Source organism: Nicrophorus vespilloides, unplaced genomic scaffold, assembly GCF_001412225.1.
Source record: "Nicrophorus vespilloides isolate i.1.1-1 unplaced genomic scaffold, Nicve_v1.0, whole genome shotgun sequence".
In the NCBI taxonomy this organism is placed as follows: Eukaryota; Metazoa; Arthropoda; class Insecta; order Coleoptera; family Silphidae; genus Nicrophorus; species Nicrophorus vespilloides.
The window spans coordinates 160,606-185,473 of NW_017095694.1; the positions used below are offsets into that span (position 1 = coordinate 160,606).

General features: G+C 29.7%; 3 protein-coding genes and 3 long non-coding RNA genes across 14 annotated transcripts; 3 read left to right on the forward strand and 3 right to left on the reverse strand.

Moving 5' to 3' along the window:
• Positions 1–1,507: 1,507 nt before the first annotated feature.
• Positions 1,508–5,447, forward strand: LOC108559874. 4 transcript variants are annotated; one of them, XM_017917268.1, is made up of 9 exons: positions 1,508–1,613; positions 1,747–1,981; positions 2,038–2,391; positions 2,458–3,402; positions 3,572–3,760; positions 3,844–3,990; positions 4,119–4,229; positions 4,364–4,622; positions 5,311–5,447. In XM_017917268.1, the coding sequence occupies exons 2-8, from the start codon at positions 1,961–1,963 to the stop codon at positions 4,574–4,576; spliced, it is 1,980 nt and encodes a 659-aa protein (XP_017772757.1). In that variant the 5' UTR covers positions 1,508–1,613; positions 1,747–1,960; the 3' UTR covers positions 4,577–4,622; positions 5,311–5,447. The 4 variants fall into 4 exon arrangements, with proteins under 4 accessions (XP_017772757.1, XP_017772741.1, XP_017772749.1 ...); XM_017917252.1 differs by lacking the exon at positions 5,311–5,447 and adding an exon at positions 4,673–4,895; XM_017917260.1 differs by lacking the exon at positions 5,311–5,447 and adding an exon at positions 4,733–4,895.
• Positions 5,448–7,488: 2,041 nt separating this feature from the next.
• Positions 7,489–8,475, forward strand: LOC108559863. Its single transcript, XM_017917236.1, has 6 exons — positions 7,489–7,552; positions 7,728–7,775; positions 7,908–8,021; positions 8,085–8,222; positions 8,288–8,380; positions 8,437–8,475. Exons 1-6 carry the CDS (start codon positions 7,526–7,528, stop codon positions 8,473–8,475), a joined length of 459 nt encoding a protein of 152 aa, XP_017772725.1. The 5' UTR covers positions 7,489–7,525.
• Positions 8,476–9,608: 1,133 nt separating this feature from the next.
• LOC108559901 lies at positions 9,609–11,059 on the forward strand. 3 transcript variants are annotated; one of them, XM_017917288.1, is made up of 5 exons: positions 9,609–9,749; positions 9,807–10,028; positions 10,341–10,559; positions 10,623–10,763; positions 10,826–11,059. In XM_017917288.1, exons 1-4 carry the CDS (start codon positions 9,714–9,716, stop codon positions 10,731–10,733), a joined length of 588 nt encoding a protein of 195 aa, XP_017772777.1. In that variant the 5' UTR covers positions 9,609–9,713; the 3' UTR covers positions 10,734–10,763; positions 10,826–11,059. The 3 variants fall into 3 exon arrangements, with proteins under 3 accessions (XP_017772777.1, XP_017772787.1, XP_017772769.1); XM_017917298.1 differs by having other exon boundaries at positions 10,843–11,059; XM_017917280.1 differs by having other exon boundaries at positions 10,835–11,048.
• Positions 11,060–12,530: 1,471 nt separating this feature from the next.
• On the reverse strand, positions 12,531–13,425 carry LOC108560026. The gene is made up of 2 exons (XR_001890963.1): positions 13,310–13,425; positions 12,531–13,248 (listed from the first exon to the last, which is right to left on the reverse strand). It is a non-coding gene; the product is annotated as an uncharacterized LOC108560026 (long non-coding RNA).
• A 146-nt stretch (positions 13,426–13,571) lies between these two features.
• Positions 13,572–17,154, reverse strand: LOC108560015. 3 transcript variants are annotated; one of them, XR_001890961.1, is made up of 16 exons: positions 16,911–17,154; positions 16,415–16,698; positions 16,269–16,363; positions 16,122–16,209; positions 15,977–16,067; positions 15,834–15,917; positions 15,720–15,766; positions 15,562–15,660; positions 15,215–15,501; positions 14,751–15,157; positions 14,521–14,682; positions 14,278–14,468; positions 14,101–14,216; positions 13,865–14,032; positions 13,644–13,798; positions 13,572–13,586 (listed from the first exon to the last, which is right to left on the reverse strand). It is a non-coding gene; the product is annotated as an uncharacterized LOC108560015 (long non-coding RNA). The 3 variants fall into 3 exon arrangements; XR_001890960.1 differs by having other exon boundaries at positions 13,644–13,794; positions 14,521–14,687; XR_001890959.1 differs by having other exon boundaries at positions 14,521–14,687.
• A 2,862-nt stretch (positions 17,155–20,016) lies between these two features.
• LOC108560031 lies at positions 20,017–24,104 on the reverse strand. Of its 2 annotated transcripts, XR_001890965.1 has the most exons (5): positions 23,872–24,104; positions 20,501–23,814; positions 20,328–20,444; positions 20,184–20,274; positions 20,017–20,128 (listed from the first exon to the last, which is right to left on the reverse strand). It is a non-coding gene; the product is annotated as an uncharacterized LOC108560031 (long non-coding RNA). The 2 variants fall into 2 exon arrangements; XR_001890964.1 differs by having other exon boundaries at positions 20,501–24,103.
• Between the last annotated feature and the right edge of the window lie 764 nt (positions 24,105–24,868).

Genomic DNA, 24,868 nt, shown 5'->3' on the forward strand with positions numbered 1-24,868 from the left:
TTGATGCAGCAGTCCTGCTTAAAAATGTCAACCGTTTTGCGTTTGACAGCGTTCAAGGTCGAGCAAAGTCCATTATTTGCTATACCTAAGTAAGATTACACATTTTAGTGATTTTCTTAGAAACTGTAATAGATGCAACGTGTATTCAAATATTACTCGATATTCTTTTGACCTTGAATTATAATTTGTATTAATTATATGATCTGAGTGCTTGTATTACATGATCTATACATAAAAGTCATTTTCATCATCTTTGTTTTACTTAAAATCAGAAGTCTGAAGTTTCTGGATCTATTCATCAAATTATATATCTGCCACTCTGTCCTCTTAGTAACGATCATTGCATGCATATGTAAGCATATAATTTATAATTTAGATAATTTCTATTTGCTTCCTACCTTATTAATTATGAAGTTTTAATTGATTTTCACTATTGTTCTGTTCTCAGAAATTGAAGAACTGAATACTGGGTGCGGCTACCTTACTTTGATGCAGCAGTCCTGCTTAAAAATGTCAACCGTTTTGCGTTTGACAGCGTTCAAGGTCGAGCAAAGTCCATTATTTTTGCTATACCTAAGTAAGATTTCTAAAATATGTAAAATTAGTTTTATCAAATGTTTTATGTAAAGCTCTATTTAGGGATAGGCTTTTAGGATGAGATTAATATAATTTACTTACATGTAATTAATTTACACCACAATGTTGAAAAAACTTTTCAATGGATTTTTTTACTATCAAGCGTTTTCTATATCAACTATAATAGAACTTTCGTTGGGTACTGCTTATCTGCGTCTTCAGTATTTCATCTAGTATAGTTACTATAAACAATCAAAGTATATTTTGCTCTATAAACTCAAAATAATAGTATAACAAAGATCTATTTTTTTTCAACTTCTTAATCAATCGTCCACTTAATAAAATGTAAAATTTCAAGTATAGGCTGTTCTTGTTTCTAATTTCTGACTTATAAGGATCGAAAATGTATAAGATTTGAAAAAACTGTCAGATAGAGGAAGTAGAGAAATGTATGTAATAGCAAGGATAAACAATACATAAGATTTGCAAAACTAAATGTGTCTGACAGAGAAAGTACTGATATATGTCGACCTGTAAAAAATCAATACTTCTGTAGTACTTGTTTACATTCCTGTTCTCCTAGTAGCAAGGATCAATATTGCATAAGATTTGCAAAAAAATAATGTTCCAGACAGTCAAAGCGCGCGCGCGCGTCCTAAGTCCATTTTCCATCTACTAGTGACCAATATAAGCTTAAATCGTAGACCATGTCGTAAGCAATAGAAAATGAAATATATATCTTGTATTTAATAGATATATGGAATTACGGGATACTATTCATTTAAAGAACTTTTCATGAGTGATAGTGCAAAAAAATAATTCAAAATCATCGTTTTTGAGTTTCTTTTTGCAGCGACAACTATTTTTTTTTCAATCGCTTCGCCCGAGTTCGCATATGTTCATATTTTATTTAAAAGACAGTACATATGCTTGTATGTATCCACTTCGATTTTAATTAAGACTGACTAATTAGAGGTTATGAAATTTAAGCAGAATTAATAGATGAATATTAATTGATAAATCGCTGCATTTAACAGGCAAGTAAATCTATATTCATTATTTTGTAATTGATTCTCTTCAATACTTTATCTAAATGCAATTTAAAATTTTTGTGTTCAAAATCTAGTAACTTTGACGTTGCAACTAATTATACGTTAACTTTTTTCATAGTTGATGCACAAAAACAGATGCTAATCCTAAACAGTTACATAATTTCTGCATCTGGAAGCTGGAATAATCCAAATCTGTTCATATAAAGAAGCTTCAAGGACGATACAAGGTTTCATCAAACTGTTCATCATTGTTCAAGAAACAATTTGGCAATTCAAAATAAAGCTCCTAGAAGGCTAGTTACAAAACTTTAAAGTTTTTGAGCAACAATAAAATGATGTCCGATACTAACAAGGTGAAGAATGGTCAAAACTAAGAAAATAATATATTAACAATTGGTTTTCATTTTAGGATGCAGGCAATGAGATCAAAGACGACGTCATGGACTTTGCTGTATTTATATCAAAAATCATTCACAGTGTTAGTCCTAGACATAAAAGATTTTTGAAACTGGTGTTGCTGGTCTACGTTAATACGCTAAACATAAATCATGCCGCTAAGTCAAGGAAGCACAATCGTAGAAGTAGACCGAATAAAAGTGGAAGTCAGATATCTTGGAACAAAAGTGCAGATGAATATTTACTTTCACTATTTAACCAAGATGTTCAAGATGAATATTTTAGAAACAAAGACATTTTAAAAGAATCGTCAATTCTAAGCTCAATAATGACAAAACATAATAATACCTCTTGGTTTACCTCCAAGGTAAGAATTCTTACTTACATTTAGAGTTGTAGTTTTTTATTGAGGAATAATAAATTCTGCTTTAAGGTATCAAATAAAGGCAGAAGTGATAATGTTCGTATAAAGCGTTATTTAGGAGGAACACAGAGAAATGTTCCATGGGTGAATAAATGTGAACAATTAAACATAAGCGATTATTCCACAGAAAGTTCTACAAGTAGTGATCTTGACGTAAATTTGATCACGCAGACACATGTAGATGATAGACAGTATGTACCAAATGTGAATGAATGTTTAGTATCCAATGTAAACGAGGTTTCTCAATCAAGCTCTGCAATTAGTGAAAGGCATTCTCTACCAAAGACGAATGAATGTTTAGTATCAAACAGAAATGAGGTTTTTCATAGAAGTAGTAATCTTGAAGAAAATTTGCCCAGCGTGAACACGCAGAGATGTGTAAACTATAACGAGATTCTTCCAATTTTTAATGACTATTTACCATCAATCAGAAATGAGAATTTTAAAGAAAGTTCTACAAGTAGTGATCTTTACTCGGATTTACACATGCATAAACGTGTAAAGTATACGCATTCTCAACCAAAGGTGAACGAATCGAATGTAAAGGAGGTTTCACAATCAAGCTCTGCAAGTAGTGAAAGGCATTCTCTACCAAAGGCCAATGAATATTCAGTTTCAAATAAAAAGCATATTTATCAAGAAACTGATACAAGCAGAAACTTTGAAGTAACTTTGCTCAGAGCGAGCACGCAGGAATCTGTAAAGAATAACGAGATTCTTCCAAATTTTAATAAATGTTTACCATCAAACAGTAACCAGAATTCTAAAGAATGTTATACAAGTGAAGTGAGTTTGTTCAGATTAAAGGATAACCAGTTGCTGCCACATTTTAATGAATATTTACCATCAAACAGAAACAAAACTTCTCAAGAAATTTCTACAAGTTGTGGCCATGAAGGAAATTTGCCCAGCGTGAGCACGCAGAGACCGAAACTACAAGCACTCCGTAGATGGGTAAATCAAAGTTCTATAAAAAAAATAAGCATAACTTCAATAATAGAAGAACTTTTAAAACTTTAAACTATTTTTTATTTTTATATTGAAATACACAATATTATTGTGAAGTTTATCTTTCTAAATTAAGTTGATCAGGAATATTTTAAATCTCTAATTTTGATTCCAGGAATCAATGTGTAAGAAATGTGATCAATATCCTACTAATCGTATGGTGAATGAACATTTTGATGTATCTAAAAGTAAAAGTCATGAAGTTAACAAATCAAGTTCCTCAAGTACTAGCATTTTGTTGGAAACTGTTCCAATTAATAGGAATCAAAGCAGAAATGATGCGAAATATCAAAAGTATATAAAGGTAAATTTAATTGTAAATAATATTGCTGTATACTTCTAAGAAAAGAAGAGCAGTTTTTAATAATGTTAAAATTTTGATTCTAGCTAACGAGCGATGGTGATTCTGAGAGTTCAAGATCATATTTAGGAAGTTTGAATCATGACAATTCTTCAAGTAGTAACAAAGATCCTTATATTTCAAACGTGGGGAGTCCGGACAAAATGAATGCAAAACATGCTAAGTATAGAAAGGTACGTCAAATAATTGTAAAATGTCTTTAGTAAAGTTGTTTACTTCTAATTAAATAAAGTAAAAATTTATAGAGTAATTGCTAAGGAATATTTTAAATTTTTATTTCTAACTTTATATATTGTTACAGATATCAAGCGATAGTAAAAGTGAGGACGATAGCTTAGTATCCTTTGAGCTAGAATTGCCCATTTTAAGGAAAAAGTTATCGAATGAAGGTAATGCAATATATCGCAAAAAGGTAAGTTAATTAATTGTAAGCATATGTATATCCAGTGCCGCCTTAACCAAAGAGCTAAGTAGACTATAGTTCTAGAGCGGCAGTATTGCTTTCCCTATTGTGTATATTCTTATGAACTTTAATTTTGATTCAAGATGTCAATCGTCCACAAAAGTACGGTGGATTACATGAAGTCGCTGATACGAAGAGTGAACATTACGCGTTCAGAAGAAATGTATCTCAGGCGTAACCAACCCGCTAAAAGAATTGAAAAAGAATATGTTCATTCATCAGAAAATACTGACGAAATACTGACTATTAGTGATGATAGTTCTTCGAGTAGCTTTATAGATGTCGTTAATCTTTAGACACATAATTGATATATGCAACATATAGCAAAAACAGAAAATTAAGGTAAATAACAGCAAACAAAACTTCTTAATTTTGAATTAGGATAACCATAGACCAAGAAACCTAGTATGATGATACAAAATCATAAGTAACCTTAACGTACGATTTCCTAGGAAAAATTCTAAGAATGTAAGGAGATCTTCGGAACATATTTATTTACCATAGAAGATTATCAAATACAATATACTGTGACCCAAATAAATGAATACAGTTGTTAAAATGATTCAACCCTAAAATCAAAAAAGACTTATTTTTACAATTATGTATAATACATTTGTTAACACATTTTAATTGTTTTTACTTAATAATATTATAGTAAAGTTATTTTAAACTGATTTTTTTCATTGACATCCATTTTTTCATACTAATCATCAGAATTAATATTTTCAACTGTGTTATCAAGTTTTACTTTTTGTTTATTTTCAAAATTATCAACATTTATCATTTTATCAAAAAACATTTTTTTTACATCCATGATTTTTTAGTCCTTTTGTCATTATAGATATTAAATAGATATTCTATTTTCTTTATATTGATTAAATTAATGATATAAATCTATGCAGTAGAACAAATCTATTTGACTTTCTACTATTTTATGATTTTCTAAGTTTATACAACCAAGACTGCATGCAAAATTCTCTCTTTGACACATTGAGTTTTTTCAAATATTATGTATTGTTTATTTTTGCAGCGAGGAGAATAGAAATGAAAAGGGGTACTACAAAATTATTGATTTTCTAAAGACTTGCAAAAACAAACTGCTTCAAGGTTGGAAGAACGCGCCAAACATTTCACTTTTGATTCTCGCTACCAGGAAACTAGAAAGAAGAACCGGTGATACAAATCTACTGAGTAATCGGACATGTGTCACCTATAAAATTACTTTAACTGTCAATTGTCAAATCGTAAGGCGTTACAATCTTCTGTCATTAGTTATACAAATCTGTATAACTAATCCTTTAAATTTAATAAACTTTAATTAAATGGAATTTATACTTAATTATAGTTATATAAAGAAGGTAGTCCTAGATCTTTATTCATCATGATAGCTTGATTCCTGCTTCAAAGTTTGCAATAAAAAGAAAGGAAGATCATATAAGAACGTATTTAGGAAGGATGGATACTGATGGAAAGTATGTCAAAGTATCCAAAGAAGAAGAAGAGATGTTTAAACTTCCTTTTCGAGTTTGCCATTGCTTACTGAATTATTCTTAAATTTTAGAAAGTCTTTTTCGATATGATCCTGAAAAAGCATGTCATAAATTATTTATTGAAATTTTACATTTTTAATTAAAATTGCAAAATATTGGACTTTGCTCAAAATTGTAATTGTCTGTCAATCTATAAGCATGCGTCACTTGTCATGGTGTCTAAAGAAAAAACAACTGTTTATTCAAAGTAAAGCAGCCTTAAGTCAACACTTGACACACCTATTAAGTTCTTTTATTACACAGCAAAAAATAATGATCTATAAATCACAAGGGAGTCAGGTAAGAAGAAAAGGCATATAATTATTTATCTAAATCTACCAATTTTATGTTTACCTATTTATAATGGTACCTGTTAAAACCATTATGTGTTAATCGGATTTCATACTTATAGTGTTATAAACTTATGGTCTTCCAGATTTGTAATCCGTAATTATGTTCGAATATGTTTAAGATTTTGTAGTCAACGATATTCCAATTATCATTTAAAGAATTGAGGTATGATAACAATGATCAACATCCAAGATATATTATAAATGCGAATTTTATATTATTAAACATTGACGAAGATAATGAAGTTACATGTTTATCGTCAAGTGGTATTGATATGGAATTACCCGTTCTAAGCAGAAGAAGTCCTGATCGAAATGACGCAAAATACTCCAAATATAGAAAGGTACATAGTAATTGTTCACAAATAAAGAATAGTATTTGATATAATTCTACTTAATTAATTTTATTTCAAGGTATCGGTCAATGCAAACAATGTAAATGATAGAACAAAATTGTATCCAAATATTTATGGAGATAACTTTATAAGTAATAATATTGAGATGGAAGCAATCTCGTTCTCGAGGAGTCCAGATCGAAATGATGCAAAATTTACAAAGTACAGAAAGGTACAGAACCAAAATGTTTCAAAATATAGCTAGTACGGAAGGGCAGAGGTATACCTCTAACAAAACAAGAATAATTAAAAAGATAAAGTACTATACTTTGAACTAACCAAAATCGTTGTTAATATGAAATTTGCGAAATTGTTTCTTTTTCAATTTTGATTTTAGGTGGACAAAAGCAATGACGATCTTATAAGATCGATGAGCAAGATGAACATTATGGGTCCAAAAGAAATGTATCAAAGACGTGAAAATTTATCTGAAAAATTTGATGAGGATAATGGATAATTTTGTATCTATATAATATTAAAGTGATATTATTTTATACTAATCTTTATTTTCATCAATAAGTGATTTTGATCAAAGAATACAGGAAAATATTTTTTTACATTTTTGTCACATTGTTCTGGTTTTATCCAATTGGCAGCAATTCGAGTTCAAAATGAAGTAATAATAAATTAACGCTTGAAAAAGTAGTACCTTCACATATTAGTGATTTTCTTATAAACTATATAAGATAGAATGAATCTAAAAGACTCATATGAAAGTTGTATATTTCGGAAATACATTGAGCCTTCAAATATTGCTGTAATTAGATTAATTTGCGTTTAAATATGAATTTTCAATGGCAAAGTTCTGGACTTTGCTCAACCTTGAAACCGGGTGGTTCCCATCGCTCATGCGTACAATCCTGTCATGGTGTTCGTCCCTTGGAAACAAGGATTGCTGATTCAGACTAAAGCAACCAGTTAAGTACGGGCGTATTTGTTATTTAGTTTGATTAATTGAAAAGCACAGAACGATGTCTGACAACATGCAAATTAATGAGGTATGAATAAAAAGCAAATACTTATTTATTAAATGTATAAAAAGATATATATTACCAGTAGCGTCTCTAAGTTCGATTAACTGGGGCCCCGTCAATGAAGGGCCCTCCAAATAATATTAGTTTATCTTTGAAAATGTGAAGTTTCCTCACAATATATTTCCTTTTTCATTTGCAGGTCCTCAGCAAATTCTCCATTAAAAATGAAACTGCCGAATCAAATAAAGTAAGATAAATAACATTGTACAAAAAAGACCTATCTTTTAGTGATTAAGAGTTGTTTTCTTCATGGACAAATTATAATATTATTTCTATTATGATTAATTATAATTACCGATAATGGAAATTCTGATTGAAGGTAACTACTATTGACCAAAACTACCAGGAAATTATAGTCATAAGTTCAGATGAAGAGGATGGTGAAAGAAAACCGCCTGCGATGGACACGATCAGTATTAGTTCAACGAATGAAGTAGGAATACCAATTGACAAAATTAAATACGTACATCAAAATATTACTATGAATAATTTGTAGAAATATGAAGAGGATGCATATGAGCGAAATGACGAAAAGACAAACCTAAGCAAAGAAAAACAACAGAGGACTAATTCTTGCCGGAACATGAACAAAGTGAGATTAGTTCGTAAGCCCGGTCATAAGGATTTGAAAAACGTATGTGAAATAATTGTAAAGAATATTATTATCTCTAGAATATATAATTGTGATCTTCTCATTAGGCCTTGAAAGATAATAAAAGGAGCAAGGAAGTAACCTCTAAAAATATGGTTTCAAATCCATATTTTAATAAATATTTTTATAAGTATCACAGGGTATGTTAAATTGTGTTTTTTTAATTGATGTGAATTAATGCGTATCCGGATTTTAGCTGAGAAAACAATTAAAAGCCATGGTAGAACGTATCTGATGTCAGAAAGGAGTATCCAAAATATATATTATCCTTTATACTTTTCTTTTATAAATTATATAAATAAACATATTTTATTTAAGATGTCTTTAATGTGTGTGCGGGAGATACAAGAGCAGGAAAACAACAAACGAAAGGAATCTTTAATCTTTCTCTCTCTCTCTCTATCAGACGTATATGTCGGAGAACAATACCAATATGCAAATCTCTTTGTATTGTCCACACGTCTCAAGGATATGCACATTCTTGGATTTCTGGATGGTTTGCTGTGTTGGATCACCAGTTCTTGGCTGTGTTATATAAAAGAGACTATTTTCGAGATAGTTCTTTATAACCAAGTCTTCTCAATATGCTTTCTTTAATCTCTCTTTCTCTTTCGATTCGAATGTATATATGTATAATTTTATATTCTATTGGAAGTATATGTTTTATTATTTCTAATAAAATAATTACTATCAAATTATTAATATCTTTTAATAGCTTCATTAAGCAACTCATAAATGGATGCTTGTAGCCATCTTTTGGAGGGAATGTAAAATGTATATGCGCTATTATTCGTGAAGGGTTATTTATAAGATTCTAATGCTAAATCAACTTGGATGGAATTGTAAAATTTTTAATGGCTGTAAAATACTAGCATCCGTTTACAGTTGAAGTTTCTCGATTTCAACTTTATGATGAGGATAATATAAACCCCATACGTACTCGTCCTTGCCACACCGGAAATAGAAAAAGGAATTTAAACAATCCACATTGCAAATAGTCAAACGTTTAATGGTTATTATTATACTAAACTCTAAAAAGCTTATCCTGAAATTAGTAAAATATTCTAAATAAAGGGATTTTATTTTAAATGAAAATTCTGACGATTTTCAGGAAAGAAGTTATAGGTCTTTACGAACTTGATGGACTACGTTTCATGTTAAATAGGTCTATACTTTAGAGCTGAATGCGTTATCAAATTGCCGTAAATTCTAAATCGATAGATTCTAAATTAAAGATATGCATTTTAGATGAAAAGTATGAATACAAATTTCGCATAACAACAGCAAGAACTTTGACTTTTTTCAACCTTGAGCTAGCTGGGCTCGTAGAGGTCTATGCGCATGCGAGATTCCCGGGAGATCCTCGTCCATAGTTGCCATTGGTAACAGGACTACGAGGACAGGGCGAGGCTGCCGTAAATCCGGGTTCGATACTCTTGGTAATTCCGTTCTAAAGTGCAGTAGCACAAAGCGATGGCTGCTGTCAACGAGAATCTGCGTCGCAAGATGGTAAGAACAGATGAAATTTAACGGTGTTCAAAGGCTTATAATGTGGTTTTCATTTAGGAGCCGGCCACTGGTCTCACCGATGATGACATGGAGTTTGCTACATTCATAACAGAAATCATCGGCGGTGTCAATCCCGTCCATAAAATGTTCTTGAAAGTGATGATGCTCATTTACGTGAACACAATTCATACTACTCGTGATTTGAGACGCAACGGCGGAGGCGGAAACAGCAATGATGACAATGATTCCGCTTCCTCATCTCAGTCGACGAGACCGACAGTATGTCAATTCAATCAAAATTAGACAATAATTTTATAGTATATAAGAATTTGATTTGAAGAATTCTCAAAATATATAGGTTAAGTTTTCTCCTCAAATACACCCTCATTTTCCAATTGAAGGAAGTTTTTCAAGTAGTTGATAACATCTAGCTTAAGAACTACTATCAAGTAGAGAAAAGTAGGTCAAATTACTGTTAACAGAGTCACTTAAGTAATAAGTCTAGAAATTGAGAAGATCTTCTCATTTCTCATCTTCAATTTATACTAGATATTTGTACGTGACATAAAGATAATTATTATTTCATTGAAGGTTGTGAAGACCGAAGCAGGAACGGAGGAGCGTAAGAGAATGAAGAGATGTCATTCGAGGAGATTTTCTCCAACTGGTCAATACGCAATTTGCGGAAACCCAAATATTTTGATAATGAGCGATCTTCTACGTGCTCATCAGAGTGCTCAGCATGGTGCAGGAAGCTCTCCAAGCAGCGACGAAGAGGCGGAATCTCCTGTACTAAAAAAGTACAGAAAGGTTGGTAAAAAAAATGCTAAGAGCAAGGATTAAAAATTCTAATATCTTATATGAATTCAATAGATGCTAGGAAAGGATTTGCGTAAATTCATCAAAGCGGAGAAAATCCCAAGCGAGACTGAAGAAAGTTCTTCAGATAGCGAAATTGAAGGTCCGTTACTCACAGCCAAGTAAACTGATACTAAATGTATCAAGTAGACTAAGGTATGTTAAGTAATGGTGAACAAGATAGGCGTACCTCAATTAAGTTATCAAACTGATTTAAGTTATTTAAGGTCTACAGCAGCTATAACATTCAGCAAGAACAAAGAAGAAATGTTCATGTAAATAGGCAAATTCCGAAGTATACAGCCTAACTTACAAAAATAAATAAATTTCAAATTTAGCACACCCATGATCCAAGTAGCGGACGATCCAACACATATGAAAGAATAAATACATACCCAAATCCCATAATATCTCATCGCTGAAATCTTTATTTCAATAATAATTCTAAATACTATTCACATGTATAGTTCATATCTATACAAAATGCTTTGTTCTATTATTTTTCTGATATTAAAATTTTGTTGCATAATTGTGTTGCGTATTATTTATAACCAAATATAACATTAATTATATAAGATTTAATTAGACAAAAACTATTAGCTTAGTTGACCTACTTCACTTCAAATTTGGATTTCCATTCAGACTATATCAGATTTGTGTATTGAAAAATTTCATTTTGAGTATAAATTTATTATATACTATATAATTATATTATTAATCCATTATTATTATATTATTATCCAAAATTATATAATTTGATACTCAGATAATAACATTCAGGTAATAATATTCTAATATATGTAGATGTAGTAAAACTGTTAAGTCCTTGATAATGACGTCTTTTGACATTAGCTAAACTGAAGAATTGTAGAAACTTTTATTGAAAGAATTCTTTAAAATGAAGTAACCTGTTAGATTTTCTATTAGTTATTAACTTTTAATATTATCTAAGCTTACATTTTTCGCTAATAGATGCAACTAGGAGCACAGACACGTTTCAGTCTCTGTCTCGCACATGCCTTTTTCAAACCTTATACATTTTCTATCTTTGTTACCAAAAGGCTTCCAAAAAGGTAAAAATACTAATAAAATAAAAAAAACATTAATAAAAAGTATTTGGTCAGAAAGATTAAAGTATTTTTATTTAATAGTTTATTTTATTAAACTAATAATAATAATTTCTTGGTCATATTTAAAAAAAATTAATAATAATATAATTCTCAAAATAAATAGATTCTAACATATTTATTAAAATAATTTTCTGGTATTTTTCATATATTTTAATATTATAAATAAATTGTTAATAAATTATTCATTATAAATATGAATTTATTGTTTTAAATATCATTTTAATTTTATTAATTTTAGCTATTACAAAGATATAATAAAGCACACATCAACTTTGGTATAAGAGTAGTATTTCAAAGCAACGCTACATGTTGTTGAAGTATTCTGTTCTCCTTATGCTGCATGCAAAAACATTAAACTATATCATAACAAAAAAAAACTGTGAAAATGTCCGCGCTTGCTATAAGGAGACTAGGAATACAACAACTAACAAATTACAAAATTTAATTTTCTTATTATTAAGCGCAATGCACTGTGAAAGAATGGAGGAGGAAGAAATGACGAAATGTGAACGTTAGAAATTTGCAATGTGGTACTAGGAGACTAGAATTATAAACAGGTTTGGAAGTTTGAAATGCCGCTTATACGAGACATTTTTGTTATGCAACCGAACGGACATATAAATTAAATCTTGAACAAATTAAAAATATATAACATTTAAACAAATAAGATATATAGATGTTGTTTTTCTTGAGAAAAATAATTTAAGAAATGCTAACAAAAAAAAATGTTGACAATATTTTTATATTATGTACTACAAGGATAATGATTTGGTGTAATAAGTAACTAACAACATTTCGTGGTACATTTTTCTTTTTATTATAGAGAATTAGCAATTTCTTAGATATATGACATAATAAATCAGAGTTAATCATTTACAGATGTTTAGAGAGGAAAGTACAAATTTGTTGATTCCATAACTATAGTTTAGGATCATCATCTGGTTATAAGTCAGTTAACAAATTTCTGGACTTTGATATCAATAATACACGAAATATCTGCTATATTAATGTCATCCAGCTCGTAATATCTCAATTATATTGACAGGTATAAATCTATCTATTTACTAGTAGCTTATTGTTTTTAATTCCGAGAACAAGGCTCGACAAGGGGGTGCATTTTGGGTGGGAGATGGTGCTGACGAGCACATAATTGCTTTGTCCTAAAACTTGATATCAATAATACACGAGACATCTGCTATGGTAAAATCATCCAGCTTATAATCCTTCGAGTATATTGACATATATTTTATGATTGTATAAGTATTAACTCTGAATTTGATTAGTCAATCATCTGGAGTTGAGGTAGGACAATCATGGACGTTCTCAATATATATTTTCCATGTGTATTCCTTGAGTTAGTTTATAATCCATCACGATTCTCTGTGCATCGATGTCATCTTTGCTTAATTATGTAACAAGCTGCGTTTACTTGTTATATAATTCCTTGATATCTCGAAACATCCTTGATGTAATCCATTTCAGGTTTAACGTAGCTTATACTAAATCCTTATCTGCAACAAATATATTTAAATATTTTTATAACACATTTTAAATATTACAAGAAAAACTTACATCAATTAAATAACTCATTGTAAAAATATGTCGCAATTTATTCAGTTCCTTGCATTTTATGTAATTATCATTATATATTTAATATATTCTCGATAGACTTGAATATTATTTTCAGTAATTTACAAAATCTAAAATATATCATCAAAATGTATCACTTTATATGTATCATTTTAACTCACATTAATTATGATGTTTGATGTCTGTAGTGTCTGTTCCAATATATATTACATAATTTTATGTATTCAACTTATTTATATGGTTATTTATATAATCCTGTCTGCAATAAATAAAATATTATTTTATAATTTCAGCTATTATCATTTGTTTAACTTACATGTAGTTATATTCATCTAAGGGTTTTATTTTTTTCTATAGAATTGTTCTCTTTCCTGGCACTTAGATTATGTTATATAGATATATTTATTGTGTTCAATAATTTTTCTTCATTTCAGGTTCCATATAAATATGAATATAATATTTTAAAGCTATCTGCAACAAAAAAAAATCAAATTATTTAATATGTTGGAATGTTGAAAAATAGCTGCATAAACATACATTTCGTTAGATATAGTATTTCATCCTGATTTCTTGAAATGTCAACTTAGTCACATTGTCTCAGTATTTTACTTGTCATTATGAGTTTATTTGTATTCTGGTATCATTTTTGCATTAATTCTCTATATGTAATTCTGATTTGCAGTTTGAAGTAGCCTGAATCCCTATCTACAATAATAATGTATTCAATTTGGTAATAAATCTGTATTCTCAATTACAATATTCGTTAAACTTACTGTTAGTTGTACAGGCGTGTTCGTAGTATTGCATAATTGTATTTGTCCTTGAATGTCCCACCACGTTAAGTATGATCATTATAAATTTGAAGTATTTGTGGATTTTTCCGAATTTTCTATATATTATTACAATAAACGAATTAATTTGTTGTCATTCTTTTAAAGAACAATACATACCTCTTTGGATTAAATTAATTATAGTCCTTTTTTGCGTCCTGTCAAATTTGAAGTAGAAAATCTTTTGTATCTGTTATTGTGATACAGGTGACATATACCAATGCCGCCCTTAGGTTTTTAAATTTGTGGTCTTTTGCTAAAATTTCCTTATATTTGTCTCCATGACGAATGAAAATTGTTCATTGTTGTGTCTGTAATAAATAAATAATTTTATAATGTCATTATCATATCATTTAAACTTACAAATTTGTTATTTATTCATCCGCTTAGGGATGTTGTTCAATCTTGAAATTTTGTGCAAATATCATGATTTGTCATCGTCCAGGTACTTGCAGAATACGAGCTTTGCGTAGTAGGTTATATAACATGTAGTATATCAATTTAGGCGTAAGGTGTCTCTAAAAGCTGATCTGCAAATAATTTTCATTACATAATGTTTAAATTACAGCTATGATTGTATTATTCTATCTTACGTTTTGTCATCACCTGCACTTGCATAAGATATGCATTTTCCTCTTTTGTACATAAATCTGCTCAAGCAGATTCACATCATTTGAATGTACTAGCAATATTATATAATTAGTTGATTTCATGTTATTCAATTGGAATAGCTTTTTTTTAATTTTCTGTTTTAGTTTCAGTATATAATGTATGTTTTTTCATTAGTTCTTAGGATTTGTAATACTTTTGTTTCGTTCAGTCCGGTGTAGTAATTATGTCATTTGATATTTTACCAGGATAACGAATGACACAATTTGTTGTGGTAAAACTATCTACTGGGGTCGGGGTTCAGTAGATAATGTACGTGATTTGTAATAATCTCCAGGCGCTGAATTGCTTCAGTTTTATAACGTTTTGCACAGGTTGTCAAAATTCCCACCTATTAGAAACCAATAAAAATATAAAATGTTTCAATTATTACACAATTTCAACTTACATTAGGTTATTTTGGCATATACTTAGGGAAGAATCCCGTCCTGCTGATTAGTCTCAATAGACAGTGTCTCAACTTTGTTTATATAATGGAATTGCATCTTTTGTCACTTTTTTTTTAATTTCAGATATTTGTTTAGTTTATTGTAATATTGTCAGGTCCGTTCATCTCTTGTTGGATTTTTTAAATTGGCTCCTGTCATATTCGATCCATGGAACCTTCGCATCTGTTATTGGGATACAGGCCACATAGACCAACCAGCTACATAGCCCTTATTGTTATAAATCTTCCTAAATATACAAAATAAAAAGTATTAATTTGAAGCTAATATAAAAAATATATTTAGTTACCTATGATTTTTTAATCAATATCAGTTTTGTAGTCATCTTGATACCATATTATTCTGGTATATAATATGTATATGATACTTATATATCTAGCTTAAAACTCTAAAAAACGATAACAATAAATAATTTTGAACATTTCAATTTGAACTATATTTAGTTACCTATGTTTGATAAGTATTTGTGTTCTTCTTATATAAATAGCTTAAATCTGCAATAAAATTAAATAAATAATTTTGTTAGTTTCACCAAACTTTTAATATAAAAAAAATAGTTACCAATGTTTCAGGTTTTCAGTCGCACTCATTACTTCTATTTGCTTGTAATAAAATGTATGTTCTTCTTATACATCTAGCTTAAATCTGTAAAAAAAAATGTATCTTTCAGCTAATTTTTTATATAGCTTTTAAAAAATAGTTACCTATGTTTAATAAATCTTATCAGTTTTTTCAGTCGCTTTCATAAATTACATTTGCTTGTTTGATAAATTATCAGTTTTGCATTCTTCTTATCTAAATAACATAAATCTATAACCAAAATAAATAAATTTTGTTTTTTAATTTTACCAAACTTTTTAAATACTTGCATTTAATTACTCCTTTCTTTAGAGTATATCCTAATTAAGTTAAGTTATCACTTAACTTAAGTTCTTATCTATGTATTAAAAATAAAAATAGATTAATTTGTTTATCTAAGTATTTGTTTCTACTTACATTAAATTGCAGTACTTGTTGTTTTATTCACTAAAGTTATCTTAGATTCTAATACACTGTTAGTGTTTTAATACTAGCTTATCCTAGATTCCTTTCTGAAATAAAAAAAAATCAATATTTTTATATTACATTTTGTTTTAACTCACATTTGTAATTTTGAATATTGGAGTTCCACATTTATCTTTAGATTTCATTAAAATGGTCAGAAATTTTAATGAAATCTATGATTATTCTCAGTTATCCTAAAGATATAGACACCTTTATTGAAGTTAATAAGACGAATGCTACAAACTCTATATATCTCTTGTTAGTTCAATCATTCAGTAATTTAATCGTTGTTTATTTCTTCACATTCATTAATCAGAGTTTTGTCACATTGTAAATTGTAGGTCTTTCATCATTTCGATTGGGTTGAGGACTTCTTCCGGTTCTAAAAGAAAAGAAAAACACTTATCCTCAAATATTTAGATATGTTATCTAGTTAAGATTGATATTAGATACATCATTTTTTTAATTTTGTGGATCAGTGTAGGATATATCCGCAAATTATTTTTTTCAGGCGCATCTGTAAAAGCTACGTTAGTTCTTCGTCCGTAATGGGTGAAATGTAATATGGTATTATTAAGTAATTCTTTTACTTACAGTTTAATTCCATGTAGTATTGTTTATTCCATAGTTTATCTTGGCATAATCCTATTAGAATCCCGCATAGATAAATTCCAATCAGGATTATAATCTCAATAAACCATCTAATTTCAGAATAAAATGGTAATAGCTAATGTATCAGTATTTCACGGAAATTTCAATAATCCATATTCCTTGTAGAATATCTTGAAGGATCTCTAGAAGTTCTTGTGGATAATCGAAATAAAAATAACTCAAATAAAAAGATGTAAATAAAAAAAACTTATTAACTAGACATAAAGTTGTCGTTTTGAGAATTTGAACATTGTCTTTAAATTGTTCAAATAACGTTCAACAATTATAACATTCACAACACTTGATTAAGTCCGTTTTCACAAGTCTCCTTGTAACATTGATCAGTACATAGATACAACAATTATTATCTAACACCAATAACACATATACATATAACATCAAGGTTTGCGTTCTCAAAAAATAATCAAACATATAGATTTGGAAATTAAACAAAAGTGAAATTTGATTTTGTAAAATTATTCCATTATAAAACATTAAAGGCATACCAGCTTTTATGTTACGTTTTGTAACTGTTTTTGCATATAAGTTGGTACGATGCAAAAAAACATTTGGAAAAGTTTAAAATAATCGTTCAAAATTACCATGTGATTCTAAAAATTAAATTTTAAAAACTAAAAAGAATACAGAAAGAAGCTAAGTGTTCCTTTCTGCTCTCCTGTACTTCTTTCGCCTTAATTCTCAAATGGACCAATTTAAGCTCTGGAAACTCAACTCTTCAGAACTGAGTATTTGTGTTGAAGATATTTCACAAAAATGAGAAAGAATTTATCGCTAAAAAGGACTTTATACAATAATCCAAGTAATCTTTCAAGGGTGTTATTCATATTGATCAGTAACAACAACAGAAGTACTAGTTCTTGCAGCCCGATTTGAACAACTTAGGAAAGTAATGGGAAACCATAGTTTCCAAATGAAAATCACGTAATGGAAAGAAAATAATTTGTATTCGATACCCAGAAAAGGTTTCTACTCATCTCAAAATCAAAGATCTGCTGGTTTCAAGACGTAAATCATTTTTCCAATTAAAGCTCTTATTTGGGGAAACAATAGTCGAAGCGTCAAAAAGATGAATGTAACTTTAGAACAAAAGATGAATTGAATAAAAATTAATATAAGTTTAAAGATAATTAAAATAAAAATAGACGTGAGCCTGGAAATAAAGTGAAACAATTACAATCATCAGCACCAAATTATCAAGCTTCGACTATTCTTCCTTCAGGTAACATAAAAAATAGGCCTTAGCTAGTTTTTGGTTTTACTATTTTTTTGGTCATCTTCACCTTTCTGCATCATTCCTCCCACATTCTTAGTTTTTCAGATTTTATTATGTTTTTTTTAGTTGCTTAGACTGAAAGTAACAAAAAGTGAAACAATGATTTGATTGAAATTAGTTAAAGCAAAATCCGAGTAATATAAAAAAAATGTAAATCGAATTTATTGTATGGATCGAAGTAAATCCACAAACAAATCCAAGCCCATGGAAAATTAAATTACTGAAAATTAAATGTTTACGTTATTGAAGCCTTTTCTTTCAGGTTGATCCTTGGATATTGAATCATTTTGTAACTGAACTTTTAGATGTAAAATTAATGTTAAGAATTTTGTTCAAATTAGGATCTCAGCGAATGAAGTACCTGGACCTCCCACCAAGCCCGCTGATGAAGATATTCTTGTCTCATTAACAAAATGTTTAATTAATACGCAACGCGCGCAAAAAGTATGGGGTATGAAAATATTAAGTCTGAGTTAATTCATATATAAATAACTGAGAGTTAAAAACTTGTGAACTGAACTTCAATAGTATAATAGTTGAAGTTCAACTTTGGTTGAACATCGACTAGACTTTCCACGCGCCTTGAATATGTGCAAGAAATTATTGAAAATTTGACATAAACTAAAAGTACTTAACATAATTAACTTAAAATTAAAGAAAATCATAAGAAATAAATGGAACCTAAAACAAATCGAATCGCTAGGTCGTGAAGCACGAACCTAGCTTTAAATCAACTGGTTTACAAATGGAACTCAAGAACTTAACTAATGGATAGTGTGAATATAAAAATCCGATCCTCCTGAAGGTTTCCAAGCTCATCCAAAAATTCATCCAATAACGGCCATATTCTAGTTCAAAATATAAATATTCAACAAGTTTCATTTTCTTGTAATGCCAATAAATCTTCATCAAACCAACAAGGAGCGAAAAAAAAACAAAAAATTAATAAAATAAATTTAATAAAAATAAAATAAACAAAATAATAATAATAAATAATAACAAAATATGAATAGTAAAAAAATATCTAAAATTATAAAAAAAAAATATATTTTTAATTAAAAACAAATGATACGAATAATTAATTTATTATAACTATATTTTCTAAAAATCAAATTTTATAAATTTAAAAAATAAACTTAATCAATTTAATTGACAAATAATTAAGTATTGATTAGTGAAAATGCAAAACAAAGTGAAAACTTCTCTTCTCTCTTTATATTTGACAATGTATGTATATTGAAAATGTACAATGAAATGCTGACTTGTCATATTATTCGCTCTAATTTAAATTTATTATAAATTCAAATATTGAAATGAAACATTCTTACAAAACAAAATAATAAATAAACGATACGATAAAACTTGTTTAACAAAAATAAATATTAATATAAGAAAAATAAACGATACGACAGGAAACAAATAAAAAATAATAGTATAATAAAAATAAACGATACGACATCATAAAATAAATAAATTACATAAAATAATATACTCCTTGCATATTGATCAAAAGACATAATTCAAGTAATTACATAATTTCAAGTCATGTAACATGGACATTACAGAATATTACAAATACACAAACTACGTTTTTATTCATTGGATTTTCTTCTTGTTATCGGCGATTTATTGACAACCTGTTAAAAAATAAAAAATAAAAAAATGTACTCTAAATCATATCAATATCAACTTACGAAAAGTTTTCCATATAGTTTCAATAATTTGCAACTTATATATATTGATGGAACTACAGTTTTCCAATTAATTTCAATAATTTACATACATAGATAGAACTACAGTTTTCCATGTAGTTTCAATAATTTACAATTTACATACATAGTTTTTCTCTGTTCGTTGATTGGGATAGCTGAAAAAATAGAAGTTTTAAAATTTTGAATTTTTATTAAAATATAAATTCTTACGTAATATTTTGTACTAATGCCATAGTCACGAAATATTGTAAAATACAATCATTTTCCTTTGCGTCTTCCTCTTGTTGAACTTATCGTTGACCTGTCAATGTTGTAAAATAAATTTTCAATTTGAATCGAAATTACAACACTTACCTAAAAAAAAATATACAATTCTGGACAAGTAATTTATACATATATCATATATATCTTAGATGGAAATTTTATAGTTGTTGATTATATAGTCCTACATCTTATTTTCCTGTCAACAGTCTGAAAATAATGTACATATAAAATAGTTGATTTAATAAGTATTTAAGTTTATTCACCAATTATGGCTATGACTTCTTCATAGTAAAATGTTGACTATATTTGTATTCTCATATTTATATATTTCTTGTGATCTAAAACATAAGACTATTAATCATAAAATTAACAAAAGGTATCTCTGGGGATCGCCGTCAACAAAAATACTGAAAGTCAAGATATGAGATTAATACATGTAAAAATATAATATCTAACTTTATGATTAATCTTTTCAATTGTGTTCCAGTTTTCAGATCCATTATATGCATTTCAATTGTACTTAAATACTATGTGTTTGTTTGTTTTCCTTGACGAAAGCAAAAATCTGTTAAATGTCTTATACCTAACACAAACTTGTAATAAAAATTGCCTAACAACTTTAAGAGAAAGTTTGAGAAATCTCATGATTTATTGCCGTCCATTTAAGTCCAGGCATACATGGATATTCTCCTAGCTATGGTAACAGACCGCTTCGCCAAGGATGCGCAAAATTTTACTATGCCTTTTATAAATATCCATGCAATAAGAAGCTGTACCATATCGAGTGCATCTGATAGATACAAGATACAAGCTTCTTGAGGTTGTACCATTCTTGTGCGTTCTAGATACCAGTACAAGGTACATGTCTTCAAAGACCATACCATATCGTGTGTACTTGAAGTTCATCTAGACGCAAGATACAAGTCTCGAACTGGAATAATTATTTGCAAGGTTATTCGGCTTTTGACTAAAACCCCACCTAAACTGCTAACCTGAAACCTACTTCTTTGCTAAGACTCTACCCAAGCCTCGTGAATCCACAATCAATGTCTTTCCCCAGACTTTAAAAAGAAATTAAATTTAACTTCACGGGCATACAAATTCAACGGTTTGTTTCCGCCATCAAGGCGAAAGTTTTGCTTGTTTGAAGTGCCCACACGTTTTGGACCCTTCTGGCGCTACGTATAAAAAAAATGTGATCCAGGATTATTACGATTTATGCCATTGGATTTTTGGTATTAGTTGAAGACTGTGACCCAAACCAATGCATAAAATGCGCTCAATGAACTCAGGATTTTTTATTTGTTGCAGGCTCCTGGTTGACCTGTTTTCCGGATTGATGTCATTAGATTTTATGGTATTAGTTGAAGACTGTGACCAAAACTAATGCATCAAATTCGCGAATCCAGGATTTTCTCTATATTGCAGGCTCCTGGTTAACCTGTTTACGGGATAGATGTCATTGGAATTTATGGTATTAGTTGAAGACTGTGACCCAAGCCAATGCATCAAATGCGCTTCGCGTATCCAGGATTTTCTCTTTGTTGCAGGCTCCTGGTTAACCTGTTTTCGGGATTGATGCCATTGGAATTTATGGTATTAGTTGAAGACTGTGACCCAAACCAATGCATCAAATGCGCTTCGCGAATCCAGGATTTTCTCTTTGTTGCAGGCTCCTGGTTAACCTGTATCTTTCGCAATGCTATTAGGTACCCTTACCTAATGCATTTTTGCGAAAGATCTCAGTTGAAGACTGAGACCATTACTAGAATCCTGGACCACGTCCACGAAAGATACATTAGGTAAGTGGTGTTAGCTGAGGACTGTGACCAATACCTATGCATCATTAGAAACGTTACGGCAATCCAGGACTTCCTCTAACTAGCAGGCTCCAGAGCACCTGTATTACGCGAAGATGATTGAAACTTTATACGAAGTCTCAACTCCCATTAACATGTCTACAACTACTGCTATAAACTACTTCACTAAATTCCTTTCAATCTTTTTTTGCGCCAGTGTTCCCGTCCTTTCAACCCTTCCTCGTTCAACCGGTTGCTTGCATTCTTCTTCTTACATCCATCAGGGAAGCTGACTTTCAGACACTACATCATTCAAGTATTCTGTAGGTATTTGAGCATTCTATCAGGAGTTTAAATCTCCTAATATCTGCTTTATACCTACCCCATCCATTTTCGATCACGCTTACTACTATGTTAATAGTAGTTTTTGCTTCAAAATTCCAATACATCCATTTTGCACAGGATTTCTAAATTGACAAGTTCCTGGATACCGCATCGTTTTAACAGGAATAGCCTAAGTAATTTACTTAGGACTACTCCCGCACCTACCGATCACGGTATCCTGCCAACTTGTATAATTAGGATACAGTGATTACGATTTACCTGCGTGTTGCACCAGCGACGTTGGTGTCTTGCCCCGTATGGCTGACTTTGGAGATGGTTGTAGTTTAGAAATAAAAGAACATAAAATATAATGCCTTGACTTTAACTTTGACTAAATGTGTTGTGTCTTGGTGATAGATGAGCGAGTTTTTGTGAATGATTACTTCTAATTATAAAGACCTAACTATCCTGCCTAGCTATTTTATTTCAAAACCAATTATCAAGAAATATCAGAAAAAGACTAGCAAGAACTCCCAAGGATGGTTGGTATGAATGATTTAGCTTACAGATTACTTATAGCTGCTATTAATCCCAGTGTCTTTGGACCCGACTCGTCCTTCCGAAGGACAAGATCGCGCACATTGCTAAACGCACTCCGCACTAAAAAAAAGGGCGCTCGTCTGAAGGACGATCACTATCCCACGGTGCCACCATCCGACGATGAACGAAGCACAATCACTCCGCACAAATAAATGGGCATCATCGGAAGGATGACCCTAGATAATCCAACAGTGCAAAGTGCACGTGGATTCGCACTAACACTGAGATAGCCCCACGCGAAAGGCTCACTATCCAACGATGCTCATCATTCAGGAATTCACTTAGATTTAACACTTTGTCTAAGTTCACTCCTATTTTAGTAAGAAGAAAAGGTAACATAAAATATGAAACAAATTTTAAAAAGTAACTAAATATAAGAGTTCAAATGATTGGTAAAACAGAAAAAAACATAATGCCACACCTACCAAAAGAGGCAAAGGATTCGGTTAGTAAAAGGACTTTAAAAATAAATGGTTGAAATGATACAAGTGGCTTTCATACATTTACCGAACGTACCATACCATAACCTGATCTATAATTCTCACCTTAATCCCATCCTTATATCCTTATCTTTCATGATCCGTTATTGGCATATCCTAAAATGTGTCCTATTCTAAGATTCTACACCTCTTGTTTCATTGTAGCATTTTTCATGTGATTCACCTAAAATCCCAGCTTTAGTATCTTTCTTTCAACGATGAGATACACTTAGGGCATGCTAACAGTTATCTTTTTTTTTGGTAGATTATTTTCACATCATGGATCATAGTTTTATTCAATTCTCCCTGTACTTTGTGTAAAATTAGTGAATGAAATGAATTTTTAAAGTCTCGAAGAAACCGAAAGTTTTTAAACTAAAATTATGGAATTAGTATTCAAGGGAGTTTGAATAAACCAAAGTTTCAACATACCCAACATCCATTCCATCCGATCATGCTTACACTTAATAGAGTATGTGTTCGTAATTTGTGCACGTTTGTTTGCCAATATAAGACAACTCAACTTTTGTTTTAATGAACAAGTTTATACAAAACAAAACTGTTCAATTTGCTCATAATTTTATAAAGTTAATCTAAATTACTAGTTATGATTCTTTGAAAGTTAATAGATCAAAAACTTCAAATTTAGTTTATAATTTTTATAAAACTTGAAATTTATTTGAATTTTTTAGAAGTTTATTTTTGTCGTCAAATTTCCCATATTTGTGTTGAAAATATTTATTTTAGAAAAAATTACAAAAAAAAATTAAAAGTACAAAAATACAAAATCGAAAAAAGTGGTCCACCCTCCAACCCTCATATCACTTTGTTCGATTTTGTCAAAAACGCACTACCTTATTTATTTACACAAACTTCATTTTTGAAATGAAAAAAAAACCGAAAAAATTACTTGTAAATCTAAGAAATTATTACTGAAACTGATGAAAAGAGTAAAATAAGGTATTTCATTTTTAGAAGTTACGCAAGCTGCTAGCAGACAAATTTGATAGTAAAAATTTGCAAAAATAATTTCAACACCTAGGATATATATATATCAATTGAACATGTTTACATTTGTACGACATAAGAAACTCAAGCATTTCAAAGTCAAAGAAAATGATCCACCCACCAAATCAACCCTCTACCACTTTGTTTGACTTTGATTACAACATATTAACAAACAATTTACTTCAAAAAAACAAATTTATAAACTTACATCTAAAAGACCAGCTAAATGATTATTTAAAAAAATTAATTTCAACATTATAAAAATTACTAATTTGAAGTTTTCTGTATTTTAGCTGTATTGTAAATTAATGAAATTTACTTTGCCCACAACTTTCGGACACATAACTTGAGAAATTGGGGAGGTAAACATTTAGGCATGCATGGATACATCAACTTTGGCAAACATTTAATATGAGACAGC

Coding starts and splice junctions, on each gene's coding strand:
- LOC108559863 (XM_017917236.1), top strand. CDS start 7,526: ATGTCTGACAACATGCAAATTAATGAG. Junction 8,022..8,084: donor GTATTAGTTCAACGAATGAA/GTAGGAATACCA, acceptor AATAATTTGTAG/AAATATGAAGAGGATGCATA. Junction 8,223..8,287: donor GTCATAAGGATTTGAAAAAC/GTATGTGAAATA, acceptor TCTTCTCATTAG/GCCTTGAAAGATAATAAAAG.
- LOC108559901 (XM_017917288.1), top strand. CDS start 9,714: ATGGCTGCTGTCAACGAGAATCTGCGTCGCAAGATG. Junction 10,029..10,340: donor CTCAGTCGACGAGACCGACA/GTATGTCAATTC, acceptor ATTTCATTGAAG/GTTGTGAAGACCGAAGCAGG. Junction 10,560..10,622: donor TACTAAAAAAGTACAGAAAG/GTTGGTAAAAAA, acceptor TGAATTCAATAG/ATGCTAGGAAAGGATTTGCG.
- LOC108559874 (XM_017917268.1), top strand. CDS start 1,961: ATGATGTCCGATACTAACAAG. Junction 3,403..3,571: donor TACAAGCACTCCGTAGATGG/GTAAATCAAAGT, acceptor TTTTGATTCCAG/GAATCAATGTGTAAGAAATG. Junction 4,230..4,363: donor ATGCAATATATCGCAAAAAG/GTAAGTTAATTA, acceptor TTTTGATTCAAG/ATGTCAATCGTCCACAAAAG.